Source organism: Chiroxiphia lanceolata, chromosome Z (genome assembly GCF_009829145.1).
Source record: "Chiroxiphia lanceolata isolate bChiLan1 chromosome Z, bChiLan1.pri, whole genome shotgun sequence".
In the NCBI taxonomy this organism is placed as follows: Eukaryota; Metazoa; Chordata; class Aves; order Passeriformes; family Pipridae; genus Chiroxiphia; species Chiroxiphia lanceolata.
The window spans coordinates 66,779,128-66,797,983 of record NC_045671.1 but is presented as its reverse complement, the minus strand read 5'-3'; the positions used below and the strand labels follow the sequence as shown (position 1 = coordinate 66,797,983).

The window sequence follows — 18,856 nt, the reverse complement described above, 5'->3', positions numbered from 1 at the left end:
CCTAGCAGCTGACATAGCAGCAGAGGGGCAATAATTGGTTTGCCAGTGTGGATGCTTGTGCTGGTTAAAAAGTCAGCATAAATGTGGGTCCTGGGCAGCGTGTTTGTAGTTTCTTGCCCTGCTGGCAGGCCAAGCATGCAAATAATACCAAGAGAAGGATTAGGAGAAGGGTGAAGTTGAAACTATTGGTGGGGTGGATACAGGGACGTGGGGTGTAGTATTTGTGGAATTGCCATAGAGAGTCTTGGAGGAAAGGGGAGGGCTAAATTTTATCTTGGTTGTTAAAAAAACAAGAAGAAACTTTGCTTGTATCCTTCTCTGGATACATCTCATGACAGGATGTATTTTCATTAATTGGGAGCGGAGAGGTAGCTGCTGTTGGAAACCTGTAAGCTGAAGGGCACGTCATAAGGCAAGGATATATAATAAATGAATCTTCCTGAAGATGGTTTAAGGTCTTTGGTATGAAGTATAATCAGGGTGTGAAAGTACACATGCTGCACCTTTTGAACTCATTAGTGGTTAGTCATGCTTTTTTTCTGGAACTTGTGACAAAATTGCAATAGAACAATGGAGTTAAAGTTGTACATTGAAAGTGTTCTTAGTTTTAAAGTTTTGCAGTAAGATGAGTTTAAAAGTTTGTATACGGAGGCACGACTGCATCTTCAAGCACATCTCAGTTTATTTTCCATGAAAATGATTGGGATGGATGTGATTTTGGAAGGGGGTGCTTACTATTTTTCTTCTCCCCTCCCTTTCCCCCCCAAAAGAATGTCCTGAGATACCTAGATTCATGGAAATATATGTAGTGTTAGTGATAGTATTTGCTGTATTTTTTAAATAACATGCAGATACTTTACCAACAACTTAAGTGTATAACACTGTTCAAAGACATGTTCATATGTTTTTGTTCACTCTAGTTGATTCAGGAGGAGCAAATTTACCTCGTCAAGCAGAAGTATTTCCAGATCGAGATCACTTTGGCCGTATTTTCTATAATCAAGCAGTTATGTCCTCGCAAGGAATTCCACAGGTGATTTGCTTTTACCTAAGAATTAAATATACTAACCAGTTTTTATGCCTGCTACCATTATCTATTTTCAAGGCTTGTACCCATGCTTTGTTTTTGACAGCACTGTGCTGTGCTAACCTGGGGACTGCAAGTGCTGTAAACACAGTAACTGCACAAGAAGTCATTATAATTTTGAAGAAACTGTCTTCTTTCTTAGTCTTAGTGTTAATGACCTGACCCACCTGCTCCTGTCTTGGAGTAGGAGAAAAATGGACTTGACAGCATGGTATGTAGGGCCATTTGAGGAAGCACTAGGAAATCTCTTGGAACAGTTGATTATCCTGCATCAGTGTTGTAAAGGTGAGGACCGCTTTGATGATGGCTGGTAAATGAGACACACTTTTAACTAACAAGGGTATGCTTATATTTATATATCCATTTTATACAGTGATGTACCTTATGATAAAACTGCCCTAAGAGTGAGGTTAATTTTCTGATGCATAAAATGACTGTTAGTCACAGTTCATGGATTCAGAGGTGATTTTATGTCATGGTTCTTTGAGGAATACGTAGAGATCAATTTTTTGATGCAGAGGGTGTGCTAGGGGAAGTGCACTTTTGGATCTATTACTCATGAAGAGTGTGAAGTGTTTGAGGATGTGACTGCTGATGGGCAGCCATGGTTGCAGTGAAAGTAGAGGGCAGAGTGTAAGGTCCCAATGGAGTTGAGGAAGGCAGGTAACAGGATAAAGACTGTAAGGGAATTGTCAGCAGGGACCTGTGAGAAGCTGCTGGGGAGGCATCCATGGTCTTTGAAGAGAACCTCACCCAAATAAAGGAACACTATAGGAAAGCAAACAACTAGGTAGTTCCTAACAGAATTGCTATCTAATCAGTCAGCTCCCAGCCTCTTCATATGGTTTTGTAGCCCCTTCATATGCATGCCTCATACTCCTTTTTGCAGACCAAAAAAAATTCAAGCTTGCTTAGCTGTTCTTCCTGCAGAAAGTGTTCCTTACCTTTGGTGGTCCTAGCTTGTCATCTTTTTCAGATCTCATTGTATTGTTTTTGACATGAGGGAGACAGACTGCAGCAGCAGTCCTTAATACAAGTCAGAAAAGGAAAATTGTGATGAACTCACCAGAACTTCGGTTCCGAATACCAGTTCTCCGAACTAGTCTTCTTTGATCCCAAGGGAGAGCAGACAACTTCCCACTTGTAGCACTGACTCACAGCAAAGTTCATTTGATCCTGCAGAACTCTTTCTGTTTACCAGAGGAAAGTACATACCACTTTCCAACAGCAATAAGAAAAAAAATATATTGTTTGAAGCCTGCATTCTTTATGGACATCTAGAAGTGCTGAGAGCAAAAAGAAGTTATGATCATAAATCCAGGTTCTCTTTTGGGCCTGACAGTGACATATACAATCCTGACAGATTAATCTATGGCTAATTACACTGAGAGCTGAGGAATGCAGAACATTAAAAAATTATTCAACCTCTGTTTCCTATTCAGTAAGAACAGCAAAATCTATTCTGAGTGAGAATTAGGTCACACATACTGTGGAACTTGAGATGGCAATATTTATTTTCAAGAAAAAGAAATTCTCAACCATATTTTGAAAACCTGGAAGAAGCAGCCATCATTCTTCCAAAGGGCTGGGTTACAGTTTAATTTCTGGGTGCCTGCAATCTGCTTTGAGGTTCTTCTAAGTTACATGTCATAGCAGTTACTTCACCTCACATTGTCTGAGGATAGGCTGTCACACACCCCAGTAGCCCTGGCAATGCTATGACACAAAACCCACCATAACCCCACTATCCAGTGTTCTTTTCCACCTGCCCTGGGGACCTGGGGTGACACGATTCCAGTCACTTGCACAACTGATTGCGCTGAGGCATTTGACAGGAGCTTCTTCATGTGGGAAGGAGGTAGTAGAGGCCAGTGCTTCCTTTCAGAGTGAAGCATATGCACCAGTCTAGGATACAGTGTCCCATCTGACTCCTTACATTGGCTTTGCAGGATTTTCAAGGAAAAATCCTTAAAAATCCCTTTTTCTGTTACCTTGAAACCTTTTGGGCACATTTTGGAAGCAAGTCAGACTTCAAATCTTCAGCTGTCTTTTCCTCTGCCAAAGAATCCTGAAATCCATTGCTTTCAGAGAAATCCAAGGCTGAAGATTTTAACAACACACTAAATCTGTTTAGGGGGTATGACATAATATACGTTATGCAGTTTTTTCCAATAATAGAAGTGGAGCAGTGTTAGTGATTAGGTAGATCTCCAGAGAAAAGCAATGTTTAGTTAGAAGAAAAATATTTAGGAGAAAAGACACTTTATAAGCTGGTCATCATCAGTGCAGAGTTACTGCTCGGTCTAGGTTGTACTTTACATTTATATGTGTGATTAAAATTGGTCCTAGTGTTTTTGTAGAACAGCAAGTATCAAAGGAGATCATCACAAAGCGACGAGGAGAAGGTGATGTTTTGCTGGAGAAATTTTTTAGGACAAGTTTTGGAAAACCTTATTTTTGCTAGAGAGTTCAGTTATGATCTACTGTAAGAGTAATGATTTTTAGATGTTATGTCAAAGATGAATATGTGTACCCAGTTTGCAAGGCTGAAATTACTGATGTTTGTTAGGCAAGACCTTTCTAGAAATGCCTGGCCCTAAAGTCATACTGGTGTTTTCTGGAATATCTTGAAACATATTTAATGTATTTGTAAAGTTCCATAAAAAGTTGAATTTGTTTTTCTTTCAATTACCATATACTGTTGTATTAGGAGTAATTGTACTCCTATACCATAAAAACTAAGTGTAAGAAAGATTTGCCTTTTAATAAAACACATTTCTCTTTGTTACAACACTGATGAAAGTTAAATTTTCTGGCTATGACACTGATGAAAGTTTATCTTTCTCTAAATGTTTATTGAACACTGGGAAAAATGTTTTACTGAAGTGCTTCCTTTATTTAAAGGAGGTAATAAGGGTGCATTTTGTTTGAGAGATGGATCTATCTTTTGTTTCATTCCAAAAAGGCACTGTTAACATCTGTAAATTTATTATAGATCCTGTGCTAACTGATTGTGGTAGCTAGAACCATTTTCCCTGTCTGAGAGGATATTTCATTAGAAAACGGAATTAGGAAGTTATGCTCTCTCTGATTTCCACTCTGGTTAATTCTTCTGATATGGGAGTCTGGATGTCATTAGTTTCCTACCTACTGTTCTGTGTTTTGACCTGCCTGAAGGTCTGTTTCATCAGTTCATTAGCTCTTTTCAGTTTTGCCCTTTAAAGTGGTTGCTTTTTTTCTTTTTTTTATTTTCCAGTTGCTGATGGTGCTTTTAATTTCCCCCTCCACTTTTACCTGTGACTAATTTGTTATACACCTAATACAGTTTAAATTGTGTTGCTTTCTGTATGGCTGTGAATCAGAAAGCTGTGATTAGCTTCTCATTTGCAGCTTCCTGAGTTCTCTCACACTCATATACTGCATGGATAAAATGGGGACCTGATCAGTGGATATGAAATACTGGATGTGCAGTTAGAACTCTTGATTTTTATTGCACCTGCCAGTAACTTCCTATGTCATAATTCAAAGAATGAAGTCAAGAAGTAAGACATTTTTTGAGAACTTGGAGTTGTGCTATTTAACAGGTAGGTTTTATTTTTTCCAGTATATACATATTCCAATTTTTATGTTGGAAAAAATAACACCTGAGTTTAAGTTTAAATGCAGGCACGTTTTTCAGCAAAAGCATGGCAAAAGTAAGAGTAGGAAAAAACCACAAATCTTAGGGAAAAGTGTCAAACAAACGTCTGTTGCCGAAGTTTCTCCCATTTCTACAGACTTATGTTGCTTTTGTATTCACCAGGAGTTATTTATTAAATGCACAACAGAAATACTGCAGATTAATCATGTGACTCTGAATGTAGTTTAAGATACTGTTTGAGAAACTGCTGAAAAAGCTGTTTGATTTTATCGTAGCAGGTCAACATAGTTCATTTACTCCTGCTTTAGATTTGGGTAATGTGATTTGGAAGTTTCATTTTTCTGTGTACTGTTTTCTTCTGAGAGCAAACATTAAATTATTATTTAACAGAGAACACTACCTGATGTCACTTAAGAAATATCTTGAAACACACTTAACGTCAAATAATGGTATTTACTGGAGGTTTTTTAGATTTTTTTTTTTGTGTGTGTGTATTTGTGTGATTGTGAAAGAAAGTGTTTCTTACTGTCTGCCTTTTTCATGAGTATTCCTTTTCTTCTATTCTGCAAGTGTTTTGGAAGGGTCTTTGGAGGTGTTCTCTTGAAGGAGAACTTAAGTGAGAAACTTCACTTTCATGATCATATAATGTTATAGTATTCATCATATCTGGGCTCAAGCCAGTTTTATTACATTATCACCAAGATATTACTGGTAGATGATGTCCATTAGGTAGATGTTCATGTCAGAATTAGGCAAATGGGTGAAGCAGAGATTATTCATATTGAAGCCTATAACGAAATACTCGTGCCTTGAAGGGGCAGAGTTAATTAGTTGATCCATTGAGGAACTAAAGTTACAAAATAGTAGATGTGAGGAATTTTCTTCAAAGGATGTTAACATCAGTGAAACTATGCCAGTAAGCAACAACTGAAGCTCTGGCTTGAGCATAAATACCAAGAGCAACCTCTAGGTTTCAACCTTTTACCATTCATCAGTAAAAAACAAATTTCATGGTAGAATGCCTGTCTCATCAAACATACCACATACGTACCTTGTGGTACATAATATATGAATTTTCCAGCAGGGTGGCCTGAAGATCATAATTTAAAAGACTGTTGGACACTGGAGACATTCCCTGTTTTTTAAAGAAAGGCTAAAACATAAAAAAACTTGCTCTATCAGGCAAAAATAATCTCACAGAGAAAAATTTGTACAAAACATTTCCTGTTTTTAAGGGTTGAACAATTCATTAACTTGTGTTTTTGCTTCCCCCCTAGATAGCAGTAGTAATGGGATCCTGTACAGCAGGAGGAGCATACGTACCTGCAATGGCTGATGAAAGTATTATTGTTGGCAAACAGGGAACAATATTCCTGGGAGGGCCACCACTGGTAAGAATACATCAGTTTCTAGTGACAAAGTCCCCTCCGTCCCCCCCTCCAAAATCAGGCTGTGATAATTGTAGAGCTTAAACAATTGACACATTTCTTGATGAGATATTTCCAGATATTCTGTAGATTAGTTTGCGTTTTTAAGTATATCTGAATGTTTATATCCTAAAATAAATCTCTTCTGTCTGTTAGATGTATATATGTAAATCAGACTGTGTTAAGGTGGTTTTTTTATTGCTTTTAGATGGCCATGCACGTTTTCAATGATAGAAATGGTCTCTGTGTTCAATTTTGTAATCTCTAGGTATGAAGTGAAATTTAAAAAAAAATACAGCCATCAAGATCAGAGAAGTTCAAAAGCATGACTGATCAGCTGTATTTTATGTCATTTTACAGACAAAGGAGATGCACTTATGATGGAGTTTGTCATAGTTTTCTTACTTGCTTAGTAAGGAAATTGCTTCTAAGGAAACTGACCTGAAGAACTTTTGTGAATTAAAACTTGCTTTATTGTGGAACTCAGAGTGGAATTTGTGACTGCAAAATTCTGCAGTATAACACAGTTTTAAAATTACAGTAGTTCGGCTCCAGCAAAAAGGAGTGCTTGAATGGGGTTTATTATTTCAGAAACAGCTGTATGTTCAAGTGTAGCCTCAGTTTTATACCGGTACAAGCAATAATCTTTGCTGACAAAGATAATTTAACACAAGCTTTATGAGAAGAAATGAATTTACAGTAATAAATGTTAGTGCTAGAACTAGTAGCTAGAGCACCACCCATCACAACTGTTCCAGTCTCAATGAATTGTGACTGGATAAACTTGCTTTTTTGGAATGGTCATGTATTTGCCCTGTTGTACAAATTGTTCTGAGGCAGCACGATGGCTCTGTTTTGGTTACAGTCTTTTGGGAACTTAGGTAAGCTTTCTGTGACAAAGCCAAGTGCAAATCACATGTCTCTCTAGAGTCCTTCCAGCTTGAGCAGGCCTAAATGGAGAAATCACTTTGTAACAGCATTGTTAGTGAAGATTCTGCTGCCTGCACTGATTCCTGTAGGGAGGTGAAGTCTGTTGGAAGTCACTTCCTTCACCACTTAAGATGCTGGGAAAATATAGCATGTCCCATTAAACTGTGGGAAGACAATCACTGACAGATTTATTTGTTGACCAATTCCTAAGGCGCGATTGCGTTCATTTCATTGAAAGCACGAAGAACTTATCCTGTAATGTCGTTTAGTGTTCATTTGTATAGCACTGCTCTCATTTCCACAGGACGTTTTTGCATTCCATTCTTTTCCTTTACTTTAGAGTGAATTTTTTTCCCCACTGTGTCATCTTGGTGATAAAAGTGGGTTTGGCATTTTGTACCTTTTTTTTTTCCTTCCAAAGTTCAGTTTAAATTCTTATGCAGTTAAAAAAAACCCCAAAAATCTTACCATAACTGCAGAGATTCTTTCCTATGGCTGGGAAATATAATTCACTGTTCCAGAATGTCTTAAATAAATTCAGAACGTAACTGGCATATGGAAAACAGGGACATACCTTTAATTACAAGGGTACTTTGTTGTCTACCCTAATAAAACAAAGCACTTAGTTTGAAGCAATTAATTATTTCAGCAGAGGCTTTCTAAGTTGACAAGAAGAAAAAAGTAGTCAGCAAAAGCAGATGATGTGATTAATAGCACTTATGTAATATAATGCTAATTTATTTATAGCTCATTAGAATTTTAGCTGTTGGAATTCCTTTGGCAATAGTGGTTTCAAATGTCTTACGTAGGTTTCTGTTCCTTTTTATCTTGTATTAGTCTTTTTCAGCTTGTTGTTTGTATGAAAACAAAGAAAAATCCTCCTCAAAATTAAGTAATTTTTTATGAATTTATCCCTTTAGGTATTTGGAGTTTCTTGGTGAAAAGTGGTATAAGCATGAATGAAGATATTAGTTGAGAATAGTATCAGTTGAGTAACCTTGTGTGATTCATACATCTTTTTATTGAGATAAGAAAATTAGTATGATGAAAGAAACGAGCTTTTTACATCAGGCTGTTAATAGCTTGGTTATTGTGTTAAGAATAACTACCCTGTTGCAGGAGCACCTGAGCTGTTTAAGTACAAACGTTTTCTAGGTTCAGGACAGCTCATCATCTTAGAACCAGTGGCATATAAAGGGCCAGCACTGCCTCTGGGGCTTGCTCAGGTACAGAGTAATTTGTTGCAGAAGTCCAGCTAGGAAATCTAAAGGACCTGAGAAAGCACAGCCCTTCTGATGTGGCATGTCCATTGGCAAGACTGCTGGGGAGTTCAGTGTACCTTGACTACACTCCTGCTTGGAGTTGGGTTAGAGCTGGAAATGTTCTTCAGATCCTGGGAGACCCAGTGGGTGCAATAAATATTGTGTCCTGGAGAACTTACTCAGAGCCAATTTCTTTCGAGCTCCAGCACTATGCAGGTACATGAGGCAGCTAATACCCATACTACCCAGGAAGCTGGCCTGCTTGGCAATCATTTAACTTCACAAGGAAATTTGGGTCATACATGGGTATTACTGAGGTGTATTGCATGAGACTTTTGCCAGTATAGGCAGCTGAGTGACCTGAGTCAGGCCTCCAGGGGAAGACTTGACTGGGTGAGTCAGTGACTGCAAGGATGTTGTGAAGTTAGACGTGTTGAAAACTTTTCACCATTTTCAGAGGAAGATTTCACAACTACCCTCCAATTTAATTTGTTCCTTAGCAACCTGCTGATGTAATGATCCTTATCTTTGTGCGTATAGATCAAACTTTAATATCACTACCTGACAGCTTTTCTGTTTTGTAGAGCTTTTCATATTCTCCCTGAAAATATTTTACTTGCCTTTTCTAAGCATCAAAATTACTTCAGACTCCCATAGAAATTACCATTCCATGCTGTAGCAGATATCGTAACCATTATTGTCTGAGCTCTGTTCCCCAAAATGTCTTTCCTACATAAAAAAAAAATGGGATGGATTTTATTGCTAACCTGCTTAAAACAAAACATTCTAAGGAATTGAAAGAAAATCCCTGATGTTAGTTATTATTAGTCTTGAGATGTGTATGATAAAACGTGAATTGCAGGTACAATTAGTCCACCATCTAAAATGGAAGTTTGCTTTCCCTTCTTTTTAGAAGGGTGGGGAGTAATCAGTCCGTAAACAGATAGAACTCAAAGAAGAGAAGTGTCACAGTAGTAATAATATTTAGGGCCATTCTTCTGCGCTTCCCCAGGCTGAAGGTATCTGTATCCTCATCTTTGGCAGTACTGCTTGATAGCTCAGGCTTCGTCGTCTCTTTACAGAAATTTCTGATTCTTCCTTCCCAAGGGAAAATTTGCTCCTTTCTGTGCTCAAAGGTGAAGAAAAGTCTGGTAAAATGAGGGAATAAGTTTGTCAAATTCATGTATTTGTGTACTGGGGACTTTTCTACATGTCATCCTCATCTCTTGTGGAAGATGCGCATTATATCTGAAATTTATGTTCATTACTCCTGATAATTTCTAACTGAAGTAGCTTGAACAGGGTTTCTTTGAAAATACCCGCTTGCCAAGGCTCTTACTTGCAATCTGTTAGAATTTAATAAACTTCAGGATAACATCAACCATTCACTTTAAATAACTTTGATCATTATTTAAACTACAGTTTGTAGAATGCTTTGTTGCACTGCTGTACCTGCGAAGGTGTTGGAGCAAATAATCCTTCCCATCTGCTCAGCCCTCCTAAGATGTGTTTGGACTGCTAGGTCCAGCTCTGGGCTCTCCACACCAAGAAAGACATGGACATGCTTCAATGAGTTAGTGAGGGTCCCTGAAGATGATGAAGGGACTGGAGCGTCACAGGGTGAATCTGTCCATGTGTATGAATACCTTGCAGTGAGAAGGTAAGAGAGCCAAACTTCTCATTGATGCCCAGTGATAGATCAAGGCTACAGGGCACAGATTGAAATATAGGAAGTTCTGTTTAGTTGTAAGAAAACACTTTTTTATTGCAAGGGTGGTCATGCCAAACCAAGTTGTTCATAGAGGTTGTGGAGTCTCCGTTCTTGAGACTCTCAAAATTTGTGGTCATTACGTGGTCATCAGCAACCTTCTCTGATTGACCCTGCTTTGAGCAGGGGAGTTAAATTAGATGGTGTCTCAGGGTGGCTGACAGAGCCTACAGCTCCAAAACTGTGATTTGGAGAAGGAAAACTTCACCTCTGTGGAAAATGGGAAAAAATATTTTGGTAAAATGTATTAAAATTAGTCTCTGGATTTCTGTGCTAGAAGAAATCAATGCTGTATTCATATTTGTGCCGAGTTCTGGAGTAGTTAACATGTTGTAACTGCATAAAGAGAGAGGTATGTAATTATTTTGTAGAATCATAGAATAAAATCATAGAATCAAATCATAGAATCATTTATGTTAAAACACACCCTGAAGATCATTGAGTCCAGTCCTTAACCTGACACTGCCAAGTCCACCACTAAACCATATCCCTTTAAATGCCACATCTGTATGCATTTAAATACCTCCAGGGCTGACAACTTAACCAGTTCTCTGGGTAGCCTGTCCCAATGCTGCATAGCCCTTTCAGTGAAGAAATCTTCCTGATTTCTCTGAAAAGTATGTTCTTCTGTTCTTTCTTTGTTGAAGACTAAAGTTAATTATGCCTCTGACTGAAATTTTCCATTAATTAGTATCAGAATGCCACACCTTCATATTGCATGGGTAATTCAAATTTCAACACAAAAATTCTACCACTGAAGAGATATCTATACATAATTTTGCAAACTTGACAGTTTTCAAGTGTGTGTGTGTGTGTTAGAGAATATGAATTTACATATTTATGTATCTATATAGTATATATTTATATATTTATATATTTATATATTTATATATTTAGTGTGCATCATTTTTAGACATGAAATTTGAAAACTGAAGTCTATTTTGGAAGGGGTGATAGTTTTCTCTTTCCTTATCTCATGCTCTACCTCTGTACTCTCCATGTGTGATGAAAAATGGTTTCACTAGCTTTCAAGGAATCCTTTTCAAAGCAGTTACTGTAGAGTTGAAATGCATCAAGAAGTCTTTTGGGTTTTTTTTAACTGTGCAGTTGTTTTAAGGAGTTCATTTACTCTTGAATTACCCTTTCGGGTCTAAGATTTCACAGATGTAGGATATCGGTTGTCATTCCAGATACTTTTATGGGGACATCATACTTGATCTGAACAGTTATATGCCACTGATATACTCTTTTAAAGAAAATTATTATTACTAAATTATTGTGTGTTTACTGGAAGGTTAAGAAAATAAAAACTGCTAATGGTTGTTCTGTGGTTAATATTTAAGTAAGTTAAAATTCACAGAAGAGTTTGCATAAAGAAAGCAAAAGTGAAGAATGCTAAGTTTCAATAGAGATACTGTTTGCTTGAAACAGTGCAGGACAGTACCACATTTGAATTTTCTTGTTAAGAAAACTTCTGTGAAAATGCACGTTTATGAATCTAAAGGATGCATAGGTATATTCACACTAATAGTGGACACAGCAGTAAATCAACAGTAAGTGGAGAATCTCTGTCAGTCAAAACTACATGTTAATGCTAGAATAAGGATACAAAGTTGAAGAAACTAAGTAATTTTGGCAAGATTCTGTGTTGTCCCATTTTGAATGCTCCGTGGGAGATTAACTGGGCAAATATTATTAATGAAGAAGCACTTTGCAAAGATCTCTTTTACTGCTGTACCTAAGCCAGTGTAAGTATTAATGCAAGACAAGTGTCTACTCTGAAGCTCATTTTCCTTTTCTTGTTGTAGGTTAAAGCAGCAACAGGTGAAGAGGTATCAGCAGAGGATCTTGGAGGGGCAGATCTTCACTGCAGGTTTAAAGAAATATTTTCCCAGTTAATTTCTTCCGTATTTGAGACTTCAGCTTTTATTTTATTTTATTTTTTATTTTTAGATATTTTTTAGCTGTATTTAGGTTTTGGAAATTAAGATTTTGGTGTGCTTATCTGTGCAGACAGATCGTTTTATTGTTAGACTAGCATAGCTACCTTGTTATACTCTAGTTATGTTGTTTCCTTAATTGACTACTTTAAAATACATGTCTAGTATACTGCAGCATCGTGCATAATATGGAGGACTTTACTATTTAATACTAGTTTTTAATAGAGTAATAGATATTGAGAAAGATATTACATTTTACATATTGTATCTTTCTTACTGTCAGAACTTACTACAAGCAAAATCAAAATAGCTTGTGTTTTTTTAAGAGAGTGCTTGTCAGCAAAACAAAAAATTCTACACACTTTGAAGTTCTAAAATGAATAGTAGGCAAAATTAGATATTACTGCACAGTAAGTTAGGTATTGTTGTACAATAACTGCTTATTTTTTACTTCAATTTACTGAAGTGAATAAAGAATTCTTTTGAAGGGCAGTTCATGCCATTTTTGTGAAAAACATGTTTTTCTTTATAATTTCAAATGAATTTTTGTTTCATTTGAACAATGCTTATGGTAATTTATATTGTCATTTAGATTTTCTACTTCCCGGAGTTTCTATTTTATGTCATGTCTGATAACTTGAATGTGCTATTTCAAAGAAAAGGTCAGGCATGGATTTTATTTTTAAAGTAATTTTATAACAAAGCACAGAGAGCTGTATGGTAACATCTATGTTTTAAATATAAAAATAAATTTTTTTAAGGTCTTGGATGTTTTAAAACTTCAAGTTTTCATTGCCAGATTTATGGCTGTTTCCTAAGTATTCATATTGCTGTTGTTATTTACATACAGAAAATCAGGTGTAACAGATCACTATGCTTTGGATGACAATCATGCACTTCATCTAGCAAGGAAAGTTGTAAGAAGTTTAAATCTCCAGAAGAAAATAGACGTAAGTGTATAGAATCTGAGAACACTGCATTGTTGAAATTAGACGTGCTTTTCCTAGCCTGATTTACATAACACATTTTTTGCCTATGACTTCAGGCATTTTGAAAATTAAAATTGCACTTCTTGTCCTTAAAGATTTTTCTACTGTATCAGTTCTGCAGTTGCATTCCTGGTGTATTATTCCCAATAAAATCACTGGGCTTAAGTGGGAGAGTGAAGCAACTAGAAAAGTGCTTCAGAGTCACAGAATTGCACTTCTAAATTAATCCAGTCTTGCAAGACACTCAGTTGAATTTTAAACCCACATGATCATTTCCATGGACTTAAAATTAGATGACTGCTAAAGCATCTTTTTGAGCAGATATTTTCTGCCACTATTAAGGAGAAGTTCAAAACTGAGGGGAGAGACATGAATCGTGTCATTCTATTGTATTGATTTAGAAATTCGTTTTAGAAGACGGGATGGATAGCATATGGTGGGGAATGGCCCTATTTTATTTTAGTGCAGATGTGAGAGGGTGAATAGACAGCTGAAGGAAGGCGAGATGTTTTATTCAGTTGTGTGACAAAAATCTTCACCAGTTTTTCAGAATAATTCCTGCCTTGTGGGACACGGGGGAAAGTAAGAAAATGGGAGGACACGCTTAATTTTTTTATAACATGGAAGAAGTGGAGTACATGTGGAGGTATATGCAGGAGTAGAAAAAGGGTAACAGTAAGTGAGAACGGTATTATTGACCTTCAGTTTAAGAAACTTGATCTTTATGCAAAATAAGGACAAGCCAATGCAGTCATTTCAATGTGGTTGATGAAGTCTGTGCTCAGAGAAGTTGGCAAATTAATTGTTGTTTGAACTTTCAAGTCATAATGTGGACTGATAGTTCCTTTGTTGTGTAAGTTGCTTTATTAAATTGCTACAGGTGACTATAGAACCATCGGAAGAGCCTTTATTTCCAGCTGATGAAATATATGGAATAGTTGGTGACCAGCTAAAAAGAAATTTTGATGTCAAAGAGGTATGAATATTAATGCAGGATCCACATACATGCATGCACCCAGTTTTCTTGCAGGAAATCACTCTTTATATTATCATAGTTGATAACATCTGATTTGAGTGCTTATTTTTTTATACTTTTGTCTACCAGATGCATTTGCAATGGCAATGACCTGTTGAAAATGTAATGCTTTCTGGTTATACTTTTAAGAAGGATGTGCAAGGATGTGAGATTGATAACATTCTGAAAAAGCTGACAGAAATAGTAACTTTGCATTGGCAGAGCATTCTGTAGGCTTGCTGAGTGGTACAGTGGCTTTTTTTTTCTGTCAATCCTGTGAAAGATCAAATATTTAAAGACTTATGGAGTAAAAGCACACCAGACAATTGAGAGTTCTCCCAGCGACGTATGGAGTCTGTTGTACTCTGCTGCCGTTCTAGTGTCATTGTCTGCCTTGGAACCTTCATCTGAGCCCACATCCTGTCTTGTATTTTGTGCAGATCCCACATTTTTTCACTACCAACCAAGTCTGTACTCTATGAAGAGTCTTTAATACATACCTGTTTTAAAATATTTAAATTACTAGGGTATGCTTTGCATTAAGGGAAAAAGAGATGAACACTTGTACTGAGCCTCGCATTACACTCTGAAAGTTATTGGAATAATTTGGACTTCTGTTCTTTTAAAGTTGAAATAAATGTCTTCTGGCAAATGTCTTGCTAGGAGTGGATCTGTATTTATAAAAAATGCCCCCTTTGCATCTCAGAGAAACCTCAGATCAGATCTTCATTATTTTTGTATGTCGCAAATTCAAGCAAAGCTGAAAACAATTGTATCTAAGAAAGTGACTCATAGCTTTATATGTTTTTTTTCTTTATAAATGAGAGTCTGCTGATCAATGTTTAATATAACTAGAGGTAGCAGTTTTTCTTTGAAATTCCACTAATCAGGAAAACTTTGTTCCTGTGTAGTTTAACTGTTTGATTAGGATATTCTTAATCTTGAAATCCCATTTTTACAAACATGTAGATAAATCACACTTAAAAAAGTAAATGGGCTTTGCCTGCCATCCAGACTGTTTATATGGTGTGAGCTGCTTGATGTTCTAAAAACGGAAAGGTTGTATTAAATTATATGTTGGTCTTTCTAAAGAAACTAAAATATATGAAGGATTAGGAATTTAACTTAATTTTTCTAATTTTTCTTAAGGTCATTGCTAGAATTGTGGACGGAAGTAGATTTGATGAATTCAAAGCCTTGTATGGGGATACACTAATAACAGGTATTTAGAAATATATTCTAATTGTGCTGTATATGTTCCCACTGGGTTTATAGTTGGATTCATTCTGTTTGGCTCACCCACTGATATTTTTAATAATGTTTATCTTCAGAGGAATAGCGGTTTCTGTTACCGGGAGAAAGTGTTGCCTTTACATGCCATGGTAAAATATATATATGTGGAAATTTACAAATTAATCTTTCTGCCTTAGGATTTGCAAGAATTTTTGGTTATCCAGTAGGAATTATTGGAAACAATGGAGTTCTTTTCTCAGAGTCGGCAAAAAAGGTAAATAGATAATTAGCTTCTTTGCCATTGAGAAACAAAACTTCTGGTGGACAACTTGCTCTTGAAATTAGGAACTTTTTTAAATAATGAAAGGGAGCTGGCTCCACATTTTTCATGTAAATGTGAAACAGGTTAATAAGCTATAAAAACAATTGACTGTATTTTAGAAACAGTGTTCTCTAGATTTTTCTGATGTGAAGAAATTAGGTCAATAGAAGAACAGCATTTGAATTTGTATTAATACAGCACAGTTGAAGTAGTATCCTGCAACTTACAGCTTTTACAGGACAAGTCCATACATCACATGCCCTATTGGTATTCCTAACCTCTGAACTGTGAAGTCCTACTTTAAATCACGTGATTGTTTTTCTAGTAATTGGAAAATTTCAAACCTGAATTCCAGTATTCAGTTCATTGTTTTACCAGAGCTTTAATATTTGTGCTTTGCTATGGGATCTCCTGGCTTAGAATAATGAGTGAAAACCTGTGCAATCTCAAAAAATCTCTGAGCTAAAATACCTGTTTTTTGAATGGAGATCTCTGAAGGAATATTGTGATAGTATTACAGTTAATAGTACTTGGGGGATTGATGATGCTAAAGACTATCTGGATATGGCAGAGTGTTTACTTACCTTGGTCTGTGTTGTTTGCTTTAGTTCTTTATTTTTTCAAGTAACAACTGTCAGTTGAATTTTTTTAATAGTAGTTATATATGGTAGTTTTGTTCTAGCAGGCTACTTCAAACTAATGGTGAGGAATCGTTATTGAGAATCTATAGAAAAAAAGGAAGGATTGATGAGAGATGGGGAGAAAGGAAGTAATTTTACTTGATTTATTGCTGTAATAAAATAATACATGAAATTGAGTTTCATGTACTAAAAGAATACTTTCAGCTTGGAGAGCAGTAAATTACATTGTTTTTACCTAACATTTGTTTTAACACAGTTATTTCCAAGTAGAAAATAGCTCTTGCAGTATTTCTGATACTTCTGGTATTTTTCTAATAATTTAATGCTACAACCTATATTCCTATCAATGAAAAAAATGTAAGGAATCTTTGCTGACTTTTCCTGGCATGTCAGTGCTGTAAAAGGAGATGGTCAAGTTTCAGTTGTTTCGGCTTTAGAGAAACCTTTGTCCATGATGTTGCTTCTATAAGCATCATAATCCAACAATATTCCTTTTTTTTATTTTTGCATTTTTGTAATGAGCTGTTTTACGTTTCCCGTAATCATCGCTGTGCAATTCATGTTGTTCTCTGAAAAAGCAAGAAGGTTATGCTTTATTATTTTTCTCTCTTATTTCTTTTTGTAACTCTTGGTGGATTCATATACTGAAGAGGTTAGATGTTTTTTCTGTTGCTGTGCTACATAATCTTTTTTTGCTTTATTTTGTTTACCAGCAGTGTATAAATAACCTGAGGAACTTTATCGATTTAGATTTTTTCTGGTTGAAACAGAAGCTTGAAATCTAATATTTATACCTTTGCTGGAAAGCTGGTCTTTTTTTAGAAAATGGGGAGAGGGAATCTGCCCTCAGGAAAAGGAGAGAATGTTCCAGCAACTGGCAGGGCAAAGAGCAAATAACGTTTGTGGGACTTCCCCGGGTTCAGAGAATACTTCTATTTTATACAGAAAATGGGGAGATATTTTTTTCTGACTGGCTGTCATAATTTCAGTGACACAAAACTCCTTCAGAAGTCTTACAAAACTCGATGTCACACTGTGTAGCTGTATGTACATACTGACTGAGTCAAAGCAGTTGAGTTTTTCAGTGTCAGTAGTAATGTTTTCAAGGATATTATTTCTGCTTTACCCATGGAGTCACATGTCTTCAGAGTTTTCTTACTTCCGTTAGAGCGCATGTTTTGCATTTGACTTTGGATGAAGGAGAACTAGTATAACACTTCATGATGCAAATACTCCCATGCATTTCAGTGGGAGAACTTACCACAGATTTCAGAGTGCTAGTAGTGATGGCTTCACTTGTCCAAATTTTAATGGCTTACTCATTTTATTTTTATTTTCCTCTCCGCAGGGTACACATTTTATCCAGTTGTGTTGCCAGAGGAATATTCCCATTGTGTTTTTGCAGAATATTACAGGTGAATAAGATCATTATTTTAACATTTCACTGAGTTGTAGGCTTTGCCATTAGCTCTGGAGGCTATGTTTTAGTGTGCTTTGTAATGCCTACATCTCCAGCCTGTTTGGAAATCAGGCTGTCAGCAGCTGGTCAAGGCCTTGTCTTATGGTTTGCTCTACAGGTTTTTCTGCCTGTGCTGTGAAGCACATAGTATGGCACATACCACAGTACAGTAATACAAAGCTGGTAAGCCTTTTCTTCGTGTTGTAATTCTTTAGGTTTCATGGTTGGTAGAGAATATGAGGCTGGAGGGATAGCAAAAGATGGTGCCAAGATGGTAACTGCTGTAGCTTGTACCAATGTACCTAAAATAACCGTGATTATCGGTGGTTCTTATGGAGCTGGAAACTATGGGATGTGTGGAAGAGCATATAGGTAAGTTTTGCTTCAAATTATGGCAGCAGATAGGAATAAGTTAAGAGAGCATAACCTTGAAGAACCATTCTGAAAAACTCTCTAAATTCTTGCAGAGCTTGTGCTGTTTGGAAAGCAGCAGTTCTCAGTGAGTATGTTCACAAGTAAACAACAACCTGATAAACTTGTAGAGATTCATAGGCTCATGATTCACCTTGAATTAGGTGACAGAAGAGACCTTCTAACAATGTGTTGATGTCCTTTTCTCCCATTTCAGTTATTGGAGGAAAAATTGTACAGTCCTTAACAATCATTGGGCAGTATAGGCTGGTCCGTTATTCTGAATTTGTAGGAAGAATACCAGCTTGTGCAAAAAATCCTTAATCCTTATTCACTTTTTATGTGTAAAGTTTCAGAATCCCTAAAGATTTTTTTTCTTTTAACCCTTTGGACATGACTCACATAGTTTTCTAATTTCATTTTTCAAAGTTCCTGATACTAATGGAATTGTTTGGAATGTTTAAGAGAAAAATTCCGGGGGGTTCGGAGGTGAGCTGAAGAGGCTCAAGAAAGAGAAAATAAATTTTTAAGGTGCTTGAATACAGGCAATTAACAGAATTTTTGCATTTTCAAACATAATGCTGCAAGCATTGAAGTATGTTAATGTGCATTTTTAAACAAAACAATATATTGTAATACAGACATGCATGAAGATTAATTCTTAGCTAAGTGAGAATTAATTCTTTACTAGAAAGTAAGGCAGTGTCTTACCTTAATGTTTAATCTGTATTT

The 18,856-nt window shown here is 36.3% G+C and overlaps 1 protein-coding gene across 1 annotated transcript in view; it reads left to right on the top strand.

The window, feature by feature from the left end:
- The window catches only part of MCCC2 (methylcrotonoyl-CoA carboxylase 2), a 35,989-nt gene that overhangs the window by 9,225 nt on the left and 7,908 nt on the right, over window positions 1-18,856 (top strand). Inside the window, exons 6-14 of the mRNA XM_032675987.1 lie at window positions 921-1,033; window positions 6,005-6,118; window positions 11,923-11,987; window positions 12,905-13,004; window positions 13,924-14,019; window positions 15,208-15,280; window positions 15,489-15,565; window positions 17,603-17,669; window positions 17,929-18,085. Coding sequence (XP_032531878.1) covers window positions 921-1,033; window positions 6,005-6,118; window positions 11,923-11,987; window positions 12,905-13,004; window positions 13,924-14,019; window positions 15,208-15,280; window positions 15,489-15,565; window positions 17,603-17,669; window positions 17,929-18,085 — 862 coding nt within the window. The remainder of the gene's footprint in view (window positions 1-920; window positions 1,034-6,004; window positions 6,119-11,922; window positions 11,988-12,904; window positions 13,005-13,923; window positions 14,020-15,207; window positions 15,281-15,488; window positions 15,566-17,602; window positions 17,670-17,928; window positions 18,086-18,856) is intronic.